The 24,656-nt window shown below is 41.6% G+C and overlaps 1 protein-coding gene across 4 annotated transcripts in view; it reads right to left on the minus strand.

Annotated features, from left to right (window-relative positions):
• ppp2r2d (protein phosphatase 2, regulatory subunit B, delta) overlaps positions 1–24,656 on the minus strand; it is a 96,816-nt gene that overhangs the window by 37,779 nt on the left and 34,381 nt on the right. For 2 of the 4 annotated variants that reach the window (XM_068052714.1, XM_068052715.1), the window contains 2 exons: positions 12,790–12,850; positions 6,644–6,741 (listed from right to left, as the gene is read on the minus strand). In XM_068052714.1, the coding sequence (XP_067908815.1) occupies positions 6,644–6,741; positions 12,790–12,850 (159 nt within the window). Of the gene's footprint in view, positions 1–6,643; positions 6,742–12,789; positions 12,896–24,656 lie in introns of those variants that run through there. The other 2 variants (XM_068052713.1, XM_068052712.1) reach the window with 2 other exon arrangements.

Below are 24,656 nucleotides of genomic sequence, written 5' to 3' on the forward strand. Positions count from 1 at the left end.
ATGGAAGGTGTCATCAACAGTGCTATCAAGCGGCACTTGCTTAGCAATAACCTGCTCAGTGACGCTCAGTTTGGGTTTCGCCAGGGTCACTCAGCTCCTGACCTCATTACAACCTTGGTTCGAACATGGACAAAAGAGCTGAACTCAAGAGGTGAGGTGAGAGTGTTTGGATACTGGTGTTTGTTTTTCAGGAAGTATGCAGTGTGTCTTTAAGACAGCAAAGGATCACTACTGCTTAAGAACAAGCAAGCCTCAGGAGTTACCAAGGAGGTGCATTCTGGTCGCTGTTGGATACAACCATACAGAGAACCAACCAATTTCAGCAGGTGCATCCCTTCAGAGACTGAGAATCGATGTACAATGTTGCGATTATCTTTTTAACTGTTTTTTTTTGTTGAGACAGACCGTTCGAACACAGACAGCTGGACCAGCATGAAATGAACAGAGGTTTCTGTTAATGTAAACTGAAAGAAGGGAAGTTAGCCTGTGACAATCTTTTAACCTTCAAAAGTTCTAAAGCCAAATTGATCATTGAAAAATGTTTGCGAGTTGTTGATCTGCGGTGGTCATCACTGGACGAAAGAGGAGTTGAAGCTTTGAAGCTGGACATTTTTTTCTTCACTCACTGGACCCTGGAAGACTGCGAATGGAGCGACATGACTGAATTGACAGTGCATTGCTCCCACCGCAATCAGAATCATAGATTTTGATTGGGGGCTTTGACTTGAGCGGTCGGCCGTAACAAGAGTGACTACCCTTGACATCACTGCAGCGTTTGACCGAGTTTGGCATCAAGGAACCCGAACAAAACTGCAGCCAATGGGAATCAGGGGGAAAACTCTTCGCTGGTTGGAATTGTACCTAGCACAAAGGAAGATGGTTGTGGTTGTTGGATGTCAAACATCTCAGCTCCTGGACATCACTGCAGGAGTTCCTCAGGGCCCAAACATCTTCAGCTGCCCCATCAATGACCTTCCTTCAAACATAAGGTCAGAAGGGGGGGGGGTGGGGGGTGGGCAGGATGTTCCCTGATGACTGCACAATGTTCAGCACCATTCACAACTCCTCAGATACTGAAGCAGTCCGTGTGGAAATACAGCAAGACCTGGACAATATCCAGGCTTGGGCTGATAAGTGGCAAGTAACATTCACACCACACAAGTGCCAGGCAACGACCATCTCCAACAAGAGAGAATCTAACCATCTCCCCATGACATTCAATGGCATTACGATCGCTGAATCCCCCACTATCAACATCTTGGGGTTTATCATTGGCCAGAAACTGAACTGGAGTAGCCATATAAATACCATGGCTACAAAAGCAGGTCAGAGACTCGGAATACTGTGGCGAGTAACTCACTTCCTGACTTCCCAAAGCCAGTCTACCATCTACAAGGCACAAGTCAGGAGTATGATGGAATACTCTCTGCTTGCCTGGATGGGTGCAGCTCCAACAACACTCAAGAAGCTCGACACATTCCAGGATGCTGCCAGCTTGATTGACATCCCATCCACAAACATTCACTCCCTCCACCACTGATGCACTGTGGCAGCAGTGTGTACCATCTACAAGATGCACTGCAGCAACGCACCAAGGCTACTTGGGCAGTACCTTCCAAACCCATGACCTTTACCACCTAGAGGGACAAGGGCAACAGATGCTTGGGAACATCAACATCTGCAAGTTCCCCTCCAAGCAACAGTATATCGCCATTTCTTCACTGTCACTGGGTTAAATTCCTGGAACTCCCTTCCTAATAGCACTGTGGGTGTACCTACCCAACATGGACTACAGAAGTTCAAGAAGGCAGCTAACCACCAACTTCTCTTGGGTAATTAGGAATGGGCAATAAATGCTGGCCTGGCCAGCGATGCCCACATTCCATGAAACGAATAAATTAAAAACTTGGATGAAGGGACCAAAGGTATGGTTACTAAATTTGCTGATGACACAAAGATAGATAGGAAAGTAGAGTGTGAAGAGGACATAAGGAGGTTACAAAGGGATATAGATAGGTTAAGTGAGTGGGCAAAGATCTGGCAAATGGAGTATAATGTGGGAAAATGTGAAATTGTCCATTTTAGCAGGAAGAATAAAAAGGAAGCATATTATCTAAATGGGGAGAGATTGCAGAGCTCTGAGTTGCAGAGCTCTGAGGTGCAGAGGGACCTGGGTGTCCTAGTGCATGAATCTCAAAAGACTTCGCTGCCTCCGGAGAATACTTGGCATCAGGTGGCAGGACCGTATCTCCAACACAGAAGTCCTCGAGGCGGCCAACATCCCCAGCTTGTACACACTACTGAGTCAGCGGCGCTTGAGATGGCTTGGCCATGTGAGCCGCATGGAAGATGGCAGGATCCCCAAAGACACATTGTACAGTGAGCTCACCACTGCTATCAGACCCACCGGCCGTCCATGTCTCTGCTTTAAAGACGTCTGCAAACGCGACATGAAATCCTGTGACATTGATCACAAGTCGTGGGAGTCAGTTGCCAGCGTTCGCCAGAGCTGGCGGGCAGCCATAAAGATGGGGCTAAAATGCGGCGAGTCGAAGAGACTTAGTAGTTGGCAAGAAAAAAAGACAGAGGCGCAAGGGGAGAGCCAACTGTGCAACAGCCCCGACAAACAAATTCCTCTGCAGCACCTGTGGAAGATCCTGTCACTCTAGAATTGGCCTTTATAGCCACTCCAGGTGCTGCTTCACAAACCGCTGACCACCTCCAGGCGCGTATCCATTGTCTCTCGAGATAAGGAGGCCAAAGAAGAGTATGCAGGTACTGCAAGTAATTAGGAAAGCTAATAAAATATCATTTATTGCAAGGGAAATTGAATAAAAAATTATTTATTATGAAGCAGGTTATGCTTCAGCTATACAGGGCATTGGTGAGACCACATCTGGACTAATGTGTACAGTATTGGTATCCTTATTCAAGGAAGGATGCAAATGCATTGGAAGCAGTTCAGGGAAGGTTTACTAGGCTAATACTGGGATGGACGGGTTATCTTCTGAGGAAAGGTTAGACAAGCTAGGCTTGTATCCGCTGGAATTTAGAAGAGTAAGAGGTGACTTGTTTGAAACATACAAGACCCTGAGGGGTCTTGACAGGGTGGATGTGGAAAGGATGTTTCCTCTTGTGGGAGAATCTAGAACTAGGGGTCACTGTTTAAAATTAAGGGGTCGCCCATTTAAGACAGAGATAAGGAGAAATTCTCTCTCTGAGGGTCGCGAGTCTTTGGAACTCTCTTCCTCAAAAAGGCGGTGGAAGCAGAGTCTGTGAATATTTTTAAGGTAGAGGTAGATAAGATTCCTGATAAGCATGAGGATGAAAGGTTATTTGGGTTGGGAAGGTGGTGTTGAGGTTACAATCAGATCAGCCATGAACTTATTGAATGGCAGAGCAGGCTCAAGTGGCCCTCCTACTGCTCCTAATTCATATCTTCATATGTAGCCATCAGTGAAGGAATCAAAATCTTGCTCCCTCCAGTTTTTCAGCTCCATTTCAAGCTCGATTGTGACCTTTTACTTTTAGTTCTTTGCTAATTGATATTATTGGCCTCATATCTCCTCTGATCTCATGGAACTTCCAACTGTTATTGAGGCTTCAAGCAGTCAGTCTTGAGGTCCGCTTGCTGTTTTTTATGCAATACTTAGACAAGCAAAATTTCCAAGTTTGCAGATGATACAGAAATGGGAGGTGGAGCAAACAATAGGTAACAATAAAACCCAATTTAGATAGTTGGGTCAAATAAATTGAAAGCAGATATGTGTAACTCATGTGAGAACAAGAAATGAAAGAAGCAGTGTGTGGTTAATTATGCAATCATGCATCATTCTGATGAGGGATTATTGCGAATAAACATTGCTTGGTTGCAGTAAAGGGATAAAAGGGCTTCATAAACAGAGATTACAGATCAAGAGGTTGTATTGATTTTGTATAGGGTGCTGGTCGCATCCATCTGGAGTTGTATGTACAGTTCAGGCCATCTCTCCACAGGAAGGATATTATTGCCCAGGGGAAGATATACAGATAAAAGCTAAAGATGATTTCAGTATTAGGAATTTACTTTCTGATAAAAGATCAAGAAAACTGACTTAAAATTTTTTCGTTTGACAGGTTTTCAAGATAATGAAAGGAACTGACAAAACTGATCCAGGCAAATTCTTTACCATGGCAAAACGTTAAAAAAAAACAGGGAAACAGATTGAAATTCAGGAATATGATGGCAAAATACTGTCGATTCTGGAAATTTAAAATAAAAACAGAAAATGCTGGAAACAGCAAGTCAAAATTAACGTTTCAGGTTGATCACGTTCCATCAGAACGGGAAAATGTTAAGAGATTTAACAGGTTTTAAGCATGTACAGAGAAAGGGAAAGGGGGAGGGGAGGAAAGGAAAGGAAAGAACAAAAGGAAAAGGTCTGCGACAGGGTGGGTAGAGACAAGAAAGATTAAATGACAAAGGGGATGATGATGCAAGCCAAAAGGGGATGGTAATTGGACAAGAAACAAAAGATGGTGTTAATGGCAATAGCAGAATCATTAACAGCTGCCACCCAGAAAAATGGGGGCAGTGATTGTGATCTGAAATTGTTGAACTCAATGTTGAGTTTGGAGGCTGTAAAATGCCAAATCGAAAAATGAGGTGCTGTTCTTTGAGTTTATGCTGAGCTTCACTGGAACACTGTAGAAGGCCAAAGACAGAAAGGTCAGAGTGGGAATGGGGCAGAGAATTAAAAATTATAGGCGACTGGAAACTTGGGGTCACGCGTGCTGACTGAATGGAGATGTTCCACAAAGCGGTCATCAAATCTGTGTTTGGTCTCCCCAGTGTATAGGAGACTGCATCATGAGTAGTGAATACAGTATACTAAATTGAAAGAAGTAAAAGCAAATCGTTGTTTCACTTGAAAGGAGTATTAGGGGCCCTAGACGGTAGGTAGGTAGGAGGTAAAAGGGCAGGTGGTTGCATCTCCTGTGCTTGCATGGGAAGGTGCCATGGGAAGGGAAGGGCATGTTGGGGGTGATTGAGGAGTGAACAAGGAACGGTCCCTTTGGAATACTGAAAAGGGAGAGGAAGATGTGTTTGGTGGTGGCATCATGCTGGAGGTGGCAGAATTGGCGGAGAATGATCCATTGAATGCACAGGCTGGTGGGGTAGAAGGCAAAGACAAGAGGAACCCTACTGTGGTTTTGGGAGGGAGGGAGGGAGGGGAAGGAGTGAAAGAAGCACAGGAAATGGGACAGACAGGATTGTGGGTCATCAACCATGGTGGAGGGGAATCCTTGGTTGAGTGAAAAGGAAGACATATCGGAAGCACTGGTGTGGAAAAGTGGCATCATCAGAACAGATATGACGATGATTATTAAAAACCAGAAAGTTAGGAGTACGATTGGAAATCCGACAATATTTTATCCTACCCAAAGTCCACTAGACTTAAGGAAGGGGGCAATTAGACAAGTTTCAAGAGAGACAAGTAATTTGAAGGATATAATGGGAAGATGAACATGATCTATTAAAAGAGTAAGATTTGTTGGGCCTAAATGAATTTTCAGATTTTTCCTAAAAATTCTTGTGTTCGAACTGCTACTAAGAAATTCACTTCTAATTTTATGCCAAACACTTATCTTTGCAACAACTCTATAAAAGAACATGGTAAAAAGGATGGCTAATGCCTCCAGTTGAGAATTCTTACTAGTGCAATAGAAATGCTTGCTAGAGATTGAGATAGGTTCTCAGCCGAGTACAAGAAACTTCATGCTGCATGGTATAATCAGATTTGAGTGCTGGATACTAAAATCCCTCACTCCCATGGTCACTTCTAATGTTGCTGAACACAACATTCTCTCTCCTCAGAATATGATACATAAAAAGTTTTTTAAAAAGAATTTTTCATGAGATGTGGGCATTGCTGGTCAGTATTTGTTGCCCATCCTTAATTGCCCTTGATAACTGAGTGGCTTGCTTGGTTGGGGTGGGTTAACCGAGAAACACAACAATTCACTGAGATACAACAAATTATGTATATTTTACAAGCTGTAATAAAATTTGAGGGGTTCTAATTGAGGTCAAGTTCGAATGCTGACCAAATCAAAAGACTATAGTCAAATTCACTATAGTTAAGGAAATACTCACTCTGTTTAACAAATTCTGCTTTATGAAAACATATAGAGATATCACATTACAAATGTTCAACCAAACAAGCAATTTTTAATGCATCACCATCCCACCAAAAGCAGTAGCTGATATCAGCAGCCTCAATGGCCACCATAACTTATTTTTATAAGGTGAAACATTCTTGCTTATTATGTGCAGTATATCATTGAGTCCAGTAAACTGTGATGTTGGCAGTAGAAAAGATAATTCAAAATGGAAGTTGATATAAACACAAAAGATCATATCTAATAAGTCTGTTTGAAGCAATAAAGCATAACCTGTACAACCACTACTGCATTACAGTTTTTATATAAAGAATAATGGCAGTGTTTTAAGATACAGTATTCAATTAATGAAAATAAATTTAGCATATAGTCACTTTAACCTCAAAATTGAAATGCCAGTTACTTTACCAATCCATGTGAATTCATGACTTTAATCACCAACATCTGATTCCGTACTAATAAATGTGACTTCAGTACCAACCTCCTGTTCCCGTTGAAATATAACAACTCTGCCACCTTTGTCCCCAGTCGCTAGTAGGTCTCCAGAGTAGTTGAATTCAACAGTTGAAATTATATCTGCTGTAATGGGAGAATATATAAAAAAAATTAGCACTGAAAATATTTCCTTAAAAATCTGGAAATTTAATTTTGTTGGTTTCAGCTCAAATTTGAAAACAAACGAAACATATCAAATGATTAGCTTCCAATATGAGCCACACTGTTCCAAAGATGCTTCAACTTCGAAAAACATAAATGTACAACATCCTCTACCTTAAGACACAGCATATCTCCCAGTGTCCTGGACAAAATTTATCCCTTAGCTAACTTCACTGAAGCAGCTTAATTGATCGCATTGCTGTTGTGGACCTTGCGAAGTGCAAACTGATTGATGCATTTCCCTGCATGACAACAATGACTGCCCTTCAAAAGTAATTAATCGACTGAAGTGTTGGACAATCCTGGCATTAAAAGCATTAAAATGAGTTAAGCAGAGACAGCTAATGAGAGAGGACAGATACAAAATTAAAAGACTGCTAGAGGCCATCACCAAAAAATAGTTTTTTTTATATAAAAGAACTTACCTGAAGAGAGAGCCAGGAAGAGCTCGAGTGCTTCTCCTGGTGCCCAGTGCCAAATTGGTGCACCCTAATTGAACCATCCCTCTAATAGAATCATAGAACAGGACAGTACAGGCCATTTGGCCTATTGAGTCTGTGCTAGCTCCTTCAAAGAGCAATCCAGTTAGTCCCATTTCCCTCCATTTTTTCTTCAGTATTTATTCAATTCCCTTTCTCTCACTTCCTCCCTCTCACAGGACCTACCTGAGAACAGCTGCCAGCGATGTAAAGCAAGCACCTGCAGCTTACCGTTCTAGTGAAAATGAGGCCAGAGGTCCAATATCGGGCATGCCTTGGACCAATGCCCTGATCTTTACATTCACAATTCAAAACAAATTCCTGTTTATACAAGATTAGTTTATCCAGCTTAAGTGGAGGAAGAAAAAAAATACATTTGTTTAGTGGAAAACTCTGGAAGCAGCCAAGGGTATCTGTTTTTATATATATCACCTCAGATAAGTGTTATGAGGTTATTTCTGCAAATATTTGATTGATTGGCCAGTCACTGTCAAAGTAGCATTGGAAGCCCCACCCTATATATCACTTTCTAAGAGATCTAAAAATTGCTGACAGAATTTTGCTAACTCAACTAAAAATTAAAAAACATTTTAGTTCTAATTTGTCAGTTATTTTTAAGTACTGATGATCTCAGTTAGAATATAGAAAATGTGCACACACAAGACAATCAGCTAATTGGAATGAATGATGGATCTTTTAAATCAGTGATGAGCACATGCCTAACAACTATGAAAGGTCAAGCCTGGACCAGATTTGAAAAGCTGGAGTAGAGAAGAAGAATTAATTGGGGGGGGGGGGGGGGGGGGGGGAGAGAAGTAGGAAAGAGAATAGGTAAGTGCAAAAATATGTCAAAAATCATGGGCTGGATTTTACATTTCCGCTGCCGATTTGAACAATGGTGGCCCACTCGTGCGAACTGCAGGCCGCAGAGCTGCTGCGATATTAATCGCGGCGGCTCATTTAAATGGCTGGGGCGAACCGCCCATCACCGATGACATCGCCACTGCGCAGGTGCCGACGCCATTTTTAAGGGGCTTAGAGTCCGACATTGCAATTTAAATTTTAAAAGAATACTCATTTTAAATAAATACATTGTGATCTTTACTCTTTCCCACCCACCTCCAATTAGCATAGAAGTAATTACCTGCCCCCCCCCCCAAAAAACACTTCCTTGCGATGCCAACCTTCCCCCACCCCACAAAGTTAATCAATTTTAAAACTTTCCCCTTCCCACCACCCTCGAGACCAACTAAATTAATCTGACCCCGCTCCCCAACCCCCCCGCACTGAAAAACTTATCTGCTCCCTCTTCCCCACCAGTGTCCCACCTCGGGAAACGGGGGGAAGAGAGAGAGGGGGCAACATGAGGCTGCGCTACCGCCACAAGCAATATCGGGCTGCACCTTCCTGGTGTTGAGGCCCGTGGCAGGCCTCTGCTGGAGGCATTTCCACCCCCCGCCCCCCCCGCCCACGAGCCCTGATATCGTTGTTTGGGGGGGGGGGGGCTGAGAAATTCAGCCCCAGTATGTCAATTAAAAGGACCCATATTTACAACTGAAGTCAACCATCAACAAAATAGTAACAAAGACAGGTGAAGAAGTGAACCTCCTCCCCGCGCCTGAGATTCTATTCACCATGATTCAATTATTTAACTTTCATTTCTTTTTGATTGTATGCTGATGGCATCCCTCATGGCTTTTAAGGGTCACTGATAACAAGATTCCCTCTCTTTCTCGTCTACTAATAACATAATCCAGTGTAGAGAATATTCATGGATGCCCGGACTAGATTTTGCTTTTCATCAAAAAATTGTACAATCACTTAAATGTTAGTCCTGGATTATATGCAGGTTAAATCATCCTTCACTATTAGGATCCCACTGCAGAACACAAACAATAAACTGTGTAATTCAATGCAGAATGAAATTCCAGAAAAATTATAGCTGAATTGCAGTTTTAAACAAAAAGGTAGTTAAAAAAAAAAAAATCTGATTCTTTTGGATCACAATATTCCTTCTTTTCTCTCAAGCAAACTGGTTACACCCTGCAACTGATCTATTTTTCCAATTCAGAATATTAACTTCTCTGGAGACTGAATCAGGTAGTGAAACAACCATGACACCTTAACTTTCAATCTGCAATGACTAGGCTTTGAATTTAATCTAATTAACCATACACTGTCTTCAGTTGAGTAATGTTTTAACAAGGGGAATAGTTCTCAATCCTCTTGCTCATTAACCCTCCCCATAATATTTACATGTATTGCAAATAGAAAGGGAGAGCTGAGTATCTGTGCTTCAGAATCCATATGCTCACTACTCAGGCTGAACAGAAAATGGATATCAAGCAGAGTATGCTGTAGTCACATACACTATGCCTTAAAGCTGGATCTACAAATAAAAACATTTCACGAGGTTCTGTTGAATTGCATGATTTGGCAACAGTCATCATAAAGCAATATTGTTTTATTTTTAAAAAAAGGATTCCAAGTCTTTAAAATGGAAAAACTGGTGGAGTTGATGCTACTTTTCTTAAAATATGCACTCTAACTATAGCATTTAAAATACAGTAGGCATTCATTCAAAACAACGTGCAATGGCACTCCAATTAGCTAGGTAACCACTCATATAACATGAATGCAAATACACACCCAACTGAGCCACCTGCATGTAATTCGGGCCTCAAGTTCAGCTTGATCCACGTATTAGAAACAAAATAATCAATAGCAAAAATCTGATTTAAATTAGAAAATGAATTCAGGCATTTATTTTATTCTGCATATTATTGGAAACCCCAAAACTGACAAATGGTTTTAAGAATATTTAATCAGAAATCAACAACCAAAATCCTTTTTTTTTTTAAAAAAGAGCTCAAAATTAAAGGATAGATGGTTATCCTAATTAGATGATTTGAATTTGGCTTCCTCGTCCTGGTCTCAGGTGATTCACTCCACCACAGCTATTGGTGCCCCAGGGTAAAGGGACCAGAATGAATTTTGGATAATAAAATTGTTATGAGGTATGCACTCTATTTACCCATTTATCACTAGTCTCTAAGTATATTGGGCCAAATAGGTGATCAACATCACACACGGTCTGGTATGTGACAGGTCAAGGGAGCCAGTTTCATGCTAATGGGAAGGTGTTTACCCCTACAGAAAGGTGACCTTTTTCTCCTCTCAGTGTTAATACAGGGCAGGACTACTGCTTCCTTTCCTACCAAAAAAAAAAATATATTAGATATTAAGCTTGGTGGGAGGTGTTACCTCCAAGTTTCACAATCTTTTTCTGAAGGGATTAGGATATTCTATTCGAAAAATATCAGCAGAATTATTGGTCTATTGCCCAATATTGTTATTACAATGCATAAAGTCAAGACAAGAGGTTGAAAGCATTTCATTACAACAACAAAAAAATCCCCCTTGCTCATGCACACTGGTGACAGCACTCCACCTAAATATGCAGACAGCAATCGTTTGGTGGAGGGGCCCCACTATTTACCACTTAAGACAAAAATCTGAATTGCAATCCATTAAAACCAAACTCCTAGCTTATACTCAAAGCCACAAACAGAATATGGTACTTCAGCATTCTAAGGAATAACTCTAACTGGTGAAATGTTCAAGTCTAACAATGCAATTTCACCAAAAGTAAGATTATATTTGCAAAATAAACCAGTCAATATGCTGCACATGAACTCAAAATTTACATAGATTTTGAGTCACTTTTCCAAGATCCATTTTAACTACAAGCTGCTAAACTGAAGGAAGTTCCACTTTAAACCATTAAAAGTGGAGGGCGGCGGGATGTGAGTGGCCACATTGTAAATTACCTTGGCAAAACTGAACAGTTCCGTCTCATGTGCTCTCACTTCCTGCATCCCCCACAACCCAGAATAACCCATGTCTTATACTGGCTGGCTATAATATTCTATCAGTCTAAAGCTACAACCTCAGCAGAAGAATGGCATAAATGGCCATTTCCATGTTTTTCTCAGGTTTCCGCCAATCTCCAGATCAAGTTACAGTGGAAGTTGGAGGGGACCCTGCTGGTGTACATATTTTTCAAATTTGGAACAAAATACAACAAAAATAAAGACACGTTTAATGTTTCATAATTCTAAATGTTACAAGGGATGTGCATGCACTTACTGTGTCTTAGTTGTGAATATCCTGCATTCAGTTTCAGAACTACTAGCTAGAGGCAAAGAGAAATTGCAGCGCAGCAATTTTCCTCCTGCATACCATGCATCAGGACAACAGAATCTGAACAACAATGTTCGTATTGTCACAGGAGGGCAAGCTCTGCAGAAAGCTTCTGCTTCCAGGTTACCTCCAACTGGCAGTTCTAAAGCAGAATACAAGGGATTAAATGGAAGTTAAATGTGCAGGTTTACAATACTGGGAATAAGTGACAGTTAAGTAAAATGAATTTTTCATTAATTTATTCAAAACTTTCCAAATTTAATGCTTAGATAGAATCTGAAGCTTTTTTTTTCAGTGAAATAACAAGCAATGTATAAGGAACTAGAAAGAAACCAAGGTCAAGAGGAAAACCATTTATTGCTATTGCACTTTTAGCAACCTTGAACAAACTTTTTTTGGAAACATATCAAAAACCTGTGCCATTCCCTTTTGTCCAAGGTGCTTACAATTTACAGATGTTTTACTCTCAAAAGACCCACTGAACGCAAAGCATCTGCACTCATTTTCATTATCTTAGAATATATTTTAACATACCCGACAGTGTATTGGATACTACAAATGCATGATCACAATATTTTTTTCACATATACTTATTGCTGGTACATTTTTACTTCCCATTGACAATGCTACCTACTTGTATTATATACTCCTAGCCCACAGACTTTTTATAATGGTGACTGACAAACAAAAAGTGAAAAATCATGGCTATTAGGAGTAAACAAACTAATCAAACAAGGTCACAGACACCAAAATATTACATAGAGCACTTCATATGGCAGAAATAAAAGGATAATTATTTTACATGCTGAAAAGCAGTGCTTAAAAAAAAAAATCAAACTGTCAAATTAGCAAAGTTAATAAATGAGCTTCAAATTAAGGTATAAATTCCTTTTGTGGGAAGCATATTTTATTACTGCAAAATAAGGTTTCAAAATTACTAAGGGAAATAGGTATCAGATGCAAAATGTTTCTCAAATGACAGCACAACATTTGGCATTATACAACTGTATGCAGCAAATAGGTAAATCCAGGCAACTCAAATGAAACTAAAAAAATCTTAAAACCATTAACTACAGAAAGCAATATCTAACTGAAGCTTGGTTTCAGTAATGCAGCTGAATGAGATTCTCTTCTGCAGACTTGCCCTTTGAGATGCAATTATTTTATTCGGGGAAGCAGCATGCAGCAGAACCTATGGAAACAGGTTACCAGCAAAAATCTTAACAGTAAATTATGAATTTTCAAGATGCTAGAATAAAGTCTGGAATCTTTGGTTTATATTCCATACCTTGATCGAAGGATGATGTTGACATCAGTGAATTAGTACCAGAGGTAGAAGTCTTAAACACCTGAGAGAAATTGCAAGGAAAGCATTTCATCTTCTGCAGTATGCAAATGCAGCTTTAAATTCCTCATTTGACACCTCCACAGTCCAAATGGCTGAACACCCTCGTCTTTTATAAGATTTCCTTTTGCTACAGATTTCCTAGATGCCTGCATTGCATAGAACAGTTAAATGTTTTAGAACAGAAAGAACAGGCACGAGATGGGTGGACTCTCCATTTACAACATTACAGTGCAGGCCCCATACGCTATTCCCAAGATGCTGCTGAGACAGGGGCCATTGCACTAAATAGAGCTGTCCAGTTCATGCCAACAATTAAAAATCCAAAAATCAATGCAACTGTCACTTCAGTATAGTTTTTAGTTCTCATTTAACATACAAAATCTTTATAAATTACAAACACAGTTCAACTCAATTTGACTATAATCTGAAATAAATGCAATTCTTTGATTCTTCTTGTAAGCTACTGGTATTTAAAGTGCAGTACTGCTTTTCCAGTTCAAATAAGCAGCATGACGGTATCCAACATACTGTGACAATCAGTAAAAAGCCAATCAAATGAAACTAAGCATTATCCATTTCCACCTCTTTCTGGAATACTGCAGCATGTTTGCTCCGAGGAAATCGCAAGCAGCTGAGGTCACATGCTCACTAAATTGTCCCTCAGCCAACCACAATGTTTTGACAAGTCTATTCTACAAATGCAAAGACCAGCAAATTAAATGATCTGAATTTTAAATGTTTAAATTTATAATGTCCCATGAAAGAATACACTGCTTATAGCTGCAATTTTGCAACTTCTGTTGAAATCTGCAAAATGTAGATCAATATATGAAACAGCCAATTGTATTCGAATTCTTTTCAACTTTTATTACCTTTCTGAAAAGAATGCAGTATTAGTCAGATTTTGATTGCACAATTTGCTCACATTTTTTGTCCCTTGCTTGAAGTGTGCGCATGGTGGTGGTGGCACAGATCAGAACATCTAGTTCTGAGGCATCCTCCTTTCCCCTACACCCAGCTTCCTCACCCCACCAAGACATTGGGAGGTATGTTTGGGAGGTACAGCCTCCACCACTTAAAATGTCTACAGTTAAAATGAATGGTTGCTTACATCAGCCAAAAAAGCAATAGCCATTATCCATTTGCATTGAAGTTATTTTCAAAGTTGCCAGTTATAGCATTTTAAGCACTGTTTATTTCTGGCAGAAGCAGCGTTTTTACTCGCTCACTGACAGATTTCACTTTCCTAAGATTTCCATTTTTTTCTACATCTGCATCACAAGAGATAGCAGGTTGGAAGAAGTGAATTACAAGACAGCAACTCCATTGCGTGACCATTATAAACCACGGTGGTGGAACTTCAGCAGTTTGTTAGCTGCGAACTTTCTACTGCCCAACCAGTATTGTGCTATATGAATTGGTTTTGAACCTCTGCTCGTGTTGCTTTTTTCATTTTTTTCCCGCTGATACTGAGAAGTGATGCAAATTAACTCAGGATTTGACAGAAAATTTGTTAATCTCCAAAGTACTTGAACGTGTTGTCGCCTTTCAAACACACGCCCATCTTTCCCTGAACTCCATGTTGAATCCCTCCAATCAGGTCTCCACCCGTGCTACAGTACTGGAAATGGCCCTCCAAGTCACAAATGACATCCTATTTAACAATGATAGAGGTAAACTGTCCTTCCTCATCCTTCTTGACCTGTTTGCAGTCTTTGACAGAGTTGACCACATTACCCTCCTTCAAAGCCTCTCCACTGTCGTTCAGCTGGGTGGGACTGCGCTCACCTGGTTCTGCGCTTATCTATCTAATCACTTCCATACCATTACATCTGGGGTTCCCCAAGGATCTTTCCTTGGTCCCTTTATTTTTTTTGTCATCTACATGCTGCCTCTTGGCAGCATCATCCAAAAATAGAGCATCAATTTTCACATATACGCTGCCAACACCCAGCTCTACCTCACTATCATGTCTCTCAACTCTTCCATTCAGTGGGATGTATTGTACTTAGATTTCCAGAAGGCATTTGATAAGGTGCCACATCAAAGGTTATCGCAGAAAATAAAAGCTCCTGGTGTAGGGGGCAACATATTAGCATGGATAGAAGACTGGCTAGCTAACAGGAAACAGAGAGTAGGTATTAATGGGTCACTTTCTGGTTGGCAAGATGTAACGAATGGTGTGCCACAGGGATCTGTGCTGGGATATTTTATGTTAAAGACACTATAAATACAAGTTGTTGCAATGAAGTAAATTCAGGTTTAATAAAATAACTTTTTTCATATGGAAATTAAAATAAGTTTCCTTTTTGCACATACAAATTCAGCTAAGCAGCCACTCAAGTGAAACTAACTGGAATGATTTTTAATTTTATTAATGGTACCATGTAATACCATCACGCATAGTAGGCAAATCCCATTCGCCATGAATGTGCCAGCCATAAGTAGTGGGGACTGTAGTCAGTTATTAGGAGTGCTGTGATTAGTAATGGGGTAGGTGAGTTTTTAAAAAAGGATTGCAATAATGAAGATTGCAGGGTGCATGTGGAATGAAATTGTTAGATTTTGTTGTAGAGAAATCAATTGGAAACAGAAGTTGAAAAATATACGACTGAGAAATTTGGGGGGGAAAAGTAGAGAGAGGTCTCCAAAAAGGGTGGGGCAGGAAAGAGGTGAGACCAGCAATAAAATGGGGTGACAACTGAGATTGCAAAAAAAGTATAACATTGAATGGGTTAAAAAGAAACATGAGGCAGAACTGATGTGGAAATTTAAAAAAAAGAGATAGCTTCAGGAATAAAGGAAAAAGAACAAGCAATGAGATATAAAACAAAGCTAGAACAGGCCTTTTTAAAAAAAAAAGGACCAGTAGACCAGAGAATGAAGGTACTCTGTTGCCCAAAATCAAATCCCCAACAAGCACCTGCTGATTCCTTTCTTTCAACAAATTCCAAGTTCCAGCTAGGATACCTATACCCACGTACTTGTGTAGTAGCCCGTCATATGGAACTTCATCAGAACCCCCCTAAAACTATAGGCCTAGTACAGAACAGTTCACCTATTCAGGATGTAACTTTCTCAAAAATGGAGGTTGATCAGGCAGGATCTTATTCATGTTTGCTGCAGTTTTGGTTATTTTCATACAGATAATCCACATTCTGCTACATAACAGATTGCAATTTAAAGATTTAAGTGAAGCACTTTGAGATGTTTCTCAGATGTAATAAAGACTATATAACTGTAATTTGTTTTTAACTTTCTCAAGTTTCTTTCCAATGAACAATTCCCCATTAGCGCATGACTAGAAAGCCTATAGTTACACAGATTATTTTGTTGCCACTTTAGAAAATGAATATATTGGTTTGGTTTCAATACTGCATGAGCTCTCCTGCATTCATCAATTCTGTCATGATGAACAGACTTAGCTATGTTAGTACCCTCTGGTATATACCATTGGCCCGAGATTAATTGCATGAGACACCAGGTATGCCCTTTTTATATACCAAAACCATTAAGTTTGAATGTTAGGTGGCATGCTACTAGCGTCATCAACAGTGAAAACCAAGGAATTTATCAAACAGGGTAACTTTTTTTTTTAGTTCATAGCCAGTCTCAACCCTATGAACAATTTCAATTCTCCTCTTGCTATTGGAATACTTGAAAAATTTTGTTGCATTTAGCTTCCAGTTATGCTCATTTTTTAAAAAATCACGTTAGCCCTGATGGCCATTTTTACATTTATTATATAGAGTCAAAGTTTTACAGCACAGAAACAGGCCCTTCGGCCCAACGAGCCTGCGCCGACCATCAAGCACCCTACCTAACTAAAATAAAAGCAAAATACTGCAGATGCTGGAAATCTGAAATAAAAACAAGAAATGCTGGAACCACTCAGCAGGTCTGGCAGCATCTGTGGAAAGAGAAACAGAGTTAACGTTTCGGGTCAGTGACCCTTCTTCGGAATTCACACATTGAGGATACTGACCATCGTGTTGTGTGGCATTATCACCGTGCTAAATGGGATAGATTTCGAACAGATCTAGCAATGCAAAACTGGGCATCCATGAGGCACTGTGGGCCATCAGCAGCAGCAGAATTGTACTCAACCACAATCTGTAACCTCATGGCCCGGCATATCCCCCACTCTACCATTACCATCAAGCCAGGAGACCAACCCTGGTTCAAAAACGAGTGCAGGAGGGCATGCCAAGAGCAGCACCAGGCATACCTAAAAATGAGGTGTCAACCTGGTGAAGCAAGAATCCAGGACTACTTGCATGCCAAACTGCGCAAGCAGCATGCGATAGACAGAGCTAAGCGATCCCATAACCAACGGATCAGATCTAAGCTCTGCAGTCTTGCCACATCCAGCCGTGAATGGTGGTGGACAATTAAACAACTAACTGGAGGAGGTGGCTCCACAAATATCCCCATCCTCAATGATGGGGGAGCCCAGCACATCAGTGCGAAAGATAAGGCTGAAGAATTTGCAACAATCTTCAGCCAGAAGTGCCGAGTTGATGATCCATCTCAGCGTCCTCCTGAAGTCCCCAGCATCACAGATGCCAGACTTCAGCCAATTCGTTTCACTCCGTGTGATATCAAGAAACGACTGAAGGCACTGGATACTGCAAAAGCCATGGGCCCTGATAATATTCCGGCAATAGTACTGAAGACCTGCGCTCCAGAACTTGCCGCACCCCTAGCCAAGCTGTTCCAGTACAGCTACAACACTAGCATCTACCCAGCAATGTGGAAAATTGCCCAGGCATGTCCTGTACACAAAAAGCAGGACAAGTCCAACCCGGCCAATTACCGCCCCACCAGCCTACTCTTAATCATCAGTAAAGTGATGGAAGGTGTCATCAACAGTGCCATCGAGCGGCACTTGCTTAGCAATAACCTGCTCAGTGATGCTCAGTTTTGGTTCCGCCAGGGCCACTCAGTTCCTGACCTCATTACATCCTTGGTTCAAACATAGACAAAAGAGCTGAACTCATGAGGTGAGGTGAGAGTGACTGCCCTTGACACCAAGGCAGCATTTGACCGAGTATGGCGTCAAGGAGCCCTAGCAAAACTAAGGTCAATGGGAATCAGGGGGAAAACCCTCCGTTGGCTGGAGTCATACCTAGCGCAAAGGAAGATGGTTGTGGTTGTTGGAGGTCAATCATCTGAGCTCCAGGACATCACCGCAGGAGTTCCTCAGGGTAATGTCCAAGGCTCCAACCATCTTCAGCTGCTTCATCAATGACCTTCCTTCAATCATACGGTCAAAAGTGGGGATGTTCGCTGATGATTGCATAGTGTTCAGCACCATTCCTGACTCCTCAGATACTGAAGCAGTCCGTGTAGAAATGCAGCAAGACCTGGACAATATCCAGGCTTGGGCTGATATGCCCTATTATTCTTCCCACTGGTTTCCCTCTTTAGGATTTGTACAATTTAATTTTGATTATTTCACCTTATACTGTTTCATTAATCCATTTAGCATCACATTTGTTGAGTCTTCACTTACTAGTTCTAGCATGTATGCCGAGTAATAAATCTTTTAAAAGGTATTCCATTTCAAATGGGGTTTTATTACCATCTCCTACTTGATTTTTTTTTTAAAAAAAAGATCTTCACTCACTCCTTGGAAATTTTCACATTTCAACTTGGATATACCTGGGTCTGGGCTTGTCCCAGATTATGTAAAACTTAAACCACGTTATGGTCTCAGTTGCCAGGGCTACCACTATATCTGTTCCGAGCATGCTACTTGGGTTATTTGCTATTACCAGGGCAAAATGTGTGACATTCATACTGATTCAGAAAGAAGTTATACATTATATTCACAAGCTCCTACTTTAGACTGCTTGAGGGGTTCCCAGTATATACTAATAATTGAAGCGTGCTTCATTCTGTTGCACATACCTGCTTTCTCTTCGCAAAGTAGCTCATGCTCCTTTTTGTTTTGGTTTTGGTGGGGAAGGGAGGTCTATACCAATCCCCCAGAGCTAATTGTGCACTTCTTTCTTCCACCCAAAGTAACTTACTGGGAAGTCTATCATGTACCAATGGGCTTACTTGTTTTATCTCCCAATTGTTTCACATGTAGAACTACACTGCCCTTTTCCTGTCTACTTTGGCCTCTTTGAAGACAAACACCCTACATGTTCTACTCATCTCCATTACTGGGGATTGACCAGGATTTTAGGACCTGTACCACAAAGCCTCAATGCCAACCATCCTGTTATGCTTCCAGCACACATTTATGTATACAGTAATGGGGTCAGCCTCTCTTTCAAAGTTTATTTTGCTTGGTTGATCTTTTGCACCAATTATTTTTATTTCTAGTCTGCTTTTCTTCTTTGCCGTTCTTCCTGTATTATAAATCTACTGCCACTGCCCTATTTACCCTCATTCCAAGCACATTGGTACTAATCTTATTTAGATGAAGCCCAACCTATACCCAAATAGAACTTGCCCCAATATTTTTCCCTTCTACATCAAAGTATTTCAGTCAAATTTACTGGTTTCCCAGCAGATCCAGTGCAGACAGTCTGGAAATGTTTGGCCTTGATTTTAACACCTGTTTTGCAGAAACCAGTTTTTTTTTGAGGGGGGGGGGGGGAGGAAAAAAGAGGGCAGGGGGAAGCAGTTAAAATGGAACTGGGGACTCACCTCCCCCATTTTCCAGGCATTACTACTAACAGCATCAAATGTGCCCAAATGTGAGCAGGTAAATGCATAGAACAGGTTAGTGAGACATATTAAGACCACATTCGTTGGCATTTTTACTGTTGCAAATACTGAACCAGGCATTAAGGCCCAGTGATGTCAGCAGAGTGGGCACTGGGCCAAATACAGAAGGGGAAGCTTGTGCTACTGCTTTCAGAGCACTACTGTGCACAGCCCCCTCCAAGAAAATTTGAAATGTTATGATTCATTTTTTAGCAGAGGTATCAGACCCACCGGCCGTCCACGTCTCCGCTTTAAAGATGTCTGCAAACGCGACATGAAATCCTGTGACACTGATCACAAGTCATGGGAGTCAGTTGCCAGCGTTCACCAGAGCTGGCGGGCATCCATAAAGACAGGGTTAAAGTGTGGCGAGTCGAAGAGACTTAACAGTTGGCAGGAAAAAAGACAGAGGCGCAAGGGGAGAGCCAACTGTGCAACAGCCCTGACAAAGAAATTTCTCTGCAGCACCTGTGGAAGAGACTGTCACTCTAGAATTGGCCTTTATAGCCACTCCAGGCGCTGCTTCACAAACCACTGACCACCTCCAGGCGCGTATCCATTGTCTCTCGAGATAAGGAGGCCCAAAAGATTGTGCTTGTGTTACAGATGCTAAAAATATAATCTATATAAAACCATACTAAGTCCATAGTTAGAGTACTGTGTCATTTGGAGTACATAGAAAGGAGTAGATTGACAAGAACGCTGCTCAATGTAAGAAAATACAAATAATAAGAAAGCCTTGAAAAACTGGGGCTGTTTTTGTTAGACCTGAAGGGATTATAGTGATTTTAATGAGGTCTTAACTTTGAGTCATAGAGTTAAACAGCACAGAAACAGACCATTAGGCCCATTGTGTCTGTGCCAGCCATCAAGCACCTATCTATTCTAATCCCATTTTCTAGCACTTGACCTGTAGCCTTGTATGCTATGGTGTTTCGAGTGCTCATCTAAATGCTTCTTAAATGTTGTGGTCCATTCAAACTAACAGAAGCCAAAATAAGCAACAAAGTCCCAACAATAGCAAAGGGAACCTGCCTAACTCGACCAAAATGGCATTACCAGTGTCTATAAGACCCTTTGTACCGAGGTACCCGTGCCCTCCCCCCCCACCGGACGCAGAAGATATCAAGCATGTTCCCTCTTCAGGACTACTCAGGCACAGACAAGACCATGAAAGAGAGACTGGCAGTTGGAGTGACACCCCCACCCCACGCCACAGTCCCTGCACATCCAGGACCTACACGTTGCTGTTTTAACCAGGCCCAAGAGCAGGTCCAGGAGAAGATCCACTGAATTACCCACCTCCCTCCACATCAAGGGATGGAACAGGGTAGGTAGAAATAGATTGTTTCCAGTGATTGATGGATTTACAAGGGGGCATAGATATATGACTAATGCAAGAGATTTAGCATAGAGAGCAGCGGAAACTTGCTTTCCACCACCCACCCTGGTCAAATCCCCCAAAATTGTGAGGCAATGGAATGTACAAGCTGAATGTGTGATAGGAGCAGATTAAGATGAGGCTAGGCCGATGACTGAAGAGGAATATGGAAGCAGAGTGGTTACAGGAGATTAGGTGGATACACGAGATTAAGACTACTGCTCATGTGGAAGGTAAACATCAATATGGACTGGTTAAGGACAGGTCAAGCCAAAGAAGTTCATGTTGTGATTTCTATGTAATTATATTACTAATATGTGCTTTATTTTATACTTTAAGTTGAAGAAGGAATTTTCCTCCACACAAGATCAGGGGGCAGGTTGTTCAACCTTGCCTGTCTAAGAGCGAAGTCCAAAGTACAGAAAGTCCTCATCAGGGAACTCCTCTTTGCTGACGATGCTGCTTTAACATCTCACACTGAAGAGTGCCTGCAGAGTCTCATCGACAGGTTTGCGGCTGCCTGCAATGAATTTGGCCTAACCATCAGCCTCAAGAAAACGAACATCATGGGGCAGGACGTCAGAAATGCTCCATCCATCAATATTGGCGACCATGCTCTGGAAGTGGTACAAGAGTTCACCTACCTAGGCTTAACTATCACCAGTAACCGGTCTCTAGATGCAGAAATCGCAAGCGGTTGGGAAAGGCTTCCACTGCTATGTCCAGACTGGCCAAGAGAGTGTGGGAAAATGGCGCACTGACACGGAACACAAAAGTCTGAGTGTATCAGGCCTGTCTCCTCAGTACCTTGCTCTATGGCAGCGAGGCCTGGACAACGTATGTCAGCCAAGAGCGACGTCTCAATTCATTCCATCTTCGCTGCCTCCAGAGAATACTTAGCATCAGGTGGCAGGACCGTATCTCCAACACAGAAGTCCTCGAGGCGGCCAACATCCCCAGCTTATACACACTACTGAGTCAGCGGCGCTTGAGATGGCTTGGCCATGTGAGCCGCATGGAAGATGGCAGGATCCCCAAAGACACATTGTACAGCGAGCTCGCCACTGGTATCAGACCCATCGGCCATCCATGTCTCCGCTTTAAAGACGTCTGCAAACGCAACATGAAATCCTGTGACATTGATCACAAGTCGTGGGAGTCAGTTGCCAGCGTTCACCAGAGTTGGCGGACAGCCATAAAGGCGGGGTTAAAGTGTGGCGAGTCGAAGAGACTTAGCAGTTGGCAGGAAAAAAGACAGAGGCGCAAGGGGAGAGCCAACTGTGTAACAGCCCCGACAATCAAATTTTTCTGCAGCACCTGTGGAAGAGCCTGTCACTCTAGAATTGGCCTTTATAGCCACTCCAGGCGCTGCTCCACACACCACTGACCACCTCCAGGCACTTACCCATTGTCTCTCGAGATAAGGAGGCCAAAGAAGATGTGCTTTATTTTATACTTTAAGTTGGCAAAAAATGCATTGGTACTTCAACCAACGATGACTGTTCACAAGTTTTTGGCAACATCACCAATGCAGTTTCAGAGAAAGTAATTGTTACAAATACACATATGAAATCTGGGAGATACAAAAGAACAGGAGTACATCATTCAGCCCTTTGAGCTTATATTGCCATTCAACTGGATCATGGCTGAACCTCAACATCCATTTACTTGACTATAGGGTTTGTTCTGCAAAACGAGAAGCCATTTCCTACCCAACACCACCTACAGAATGCCAACAGACTCAGGCATAGGTTTTAATGCATTATTTATTTTGTTAATGCAAATAAACCAGTAAAATCGTACATCATATAATTCCATAACTAAATCAGCCAATTTCCACCTAGCATTAAAATAGAGAAGCATACCATTTTTAATATATTACAAGTCAATATCCTGTGGCATTGCACATGGGGAATTAAAGCCAAGTGTTGCATTCAGGTCAAACAGGATTAGAAGGAAGTGAGATAAAATGAGCATGAGTAGATGCGAAGGAAAGCTAAAAAATACTTGGTCGGGGGTGGAAGGGAAGGAAAATAGAGATGGGAAGTGAAAAAATCTCTAATGGACTCAAGGGATGGAGGGGCACATAAAGCTGGAGGGGGTGCAGCGGCAAAGGAAGGCCTTCAAAGTATCTGCGGTTCGAGGAGTCATTGCACAACTCGACAATGACACAAAGAGAGGGAAGGTACCCAGAAAAATATTACTATGGGATAGGACTAGAACGGAACACAAGAAACACCTGGCAACTCTAATGTCAAATAAATAACTCCATGGTATTGATTGCAATGAGTCAGGAGACAGCACGTTATCCATCCAACAGTTTGCACAACAAGACCCTCTTAGCATTACTCTCGTCCCTCACAAGTAGTCCTTTACTTTCAATGTTGTCGTGTGCTGCATAATCTTCTTGACTGCTCCTTCCCTCTCAACCCTACCATCCTATATGCTTACCCCACCAGTCACCCCACCAATGCTTACATCTCCCACTGTGACTGCCTATGCATCTGTTCAGCTTCATGATTCATCCATGCATTGTGGATACTCCCTCCCACCAAACATATTGCTTTATGTAAAAGTCTGTTTGAGTACTAGGTTAGTTTTTTTGTTTTACAGTGATTACATTGTATTTGTACAGCATAAACACTGGTCATGCAGGCCCCCACCTGCCAAGATTGAGACACATTAGTTTCGCCACGTGAACACTGATTTTTAAACTGTTACTGGAGTAAAGAAAGAACTTATTAAAAAAAAACAGACCCTTGACTGGAAAGACATTTGCGTAGTAACAGACAGTGCTTGGAAAGGACAAAGGGGCCACTTGCTGCTCCAATTTAATCCACAATGGACTTTTGATTACCAGACTTTGCAGGTGGAGAGGCAAGCATTCCAGGTTAACTGCTAAGATGGCAGAATACACAAACAGACGTGGTCAAACCAGTTTAGTCACATGACTAACCAGCTGTTGGAGATATTTGAATTTGAACTTGCCACAGAGAATTTGAACTCAGAAAGCTGTTTGCTCCTGAAAAGACCTCTCTCCTGTTTGCTCTCATCTCACTCTCACCAGCTTCGGAAACCACTGAAGACGCATGAACCCCAAGAGAGAAAAGTCTTCTGCATTGTACAAGTTTTAAGAAGAATACTGGGCCCCAATGAAAAGCAAGAATAACCTACAACCAAGAACTACCTACAAAAGGACTACAGTGAGCTTGAAGCACAGCAACAAGAAACTCTTCTGATATTGCCTCAAAACTCTCTACTTTATTTTTTCTTCTGCTCTTTTATGTCTCTATTTGCATGTGTGTATCGCATATGGGGCATTAAACGAATTAGAGTTTAAGTTTAAATACATTTTTCACTTTTCTTCTTTAAAGCTAAGGCGGCCTGTTTGTGCTCATTGCTTTGCCTCATAATTGGAAAGCAGTGATCAAGGATTCAGCAAGGGGGAGCTCAAAACACAGTATTTAAAATTAAATCCTGTTACAATAAGACCAGGTGAAGGCTGAAAGAATCCCCTAGACACCTTTCTCACCTGGTCATAACACACTTCACGAGTTCACGATACATTTTTGATTGAATACTGGGAAAGCAACAAGACAAATCATCTGAAGGGTAGCAGGGGTACTCTTACATCCTCACTGGTAGCCCTTGACCCTGTACATCCCTTGCACAGATTCATCCTCCCACTCAATCCCCACTATTC

Source organism: Heterodontus francisci, chromosome 20 (assembly GCF_036365525.1).
Source record: "Heterodontus francisci isolate sHetFra1 chromosome 20, sHetFra1.hap1, whole genome shotgun sequence".
Lineage (NCBI taxonomy): Eukaryota > Metazoa > Chordata > Chondrichthyes > Heterodontiformes > Heterodontidae > Heterodontus > Heterodontus francisci.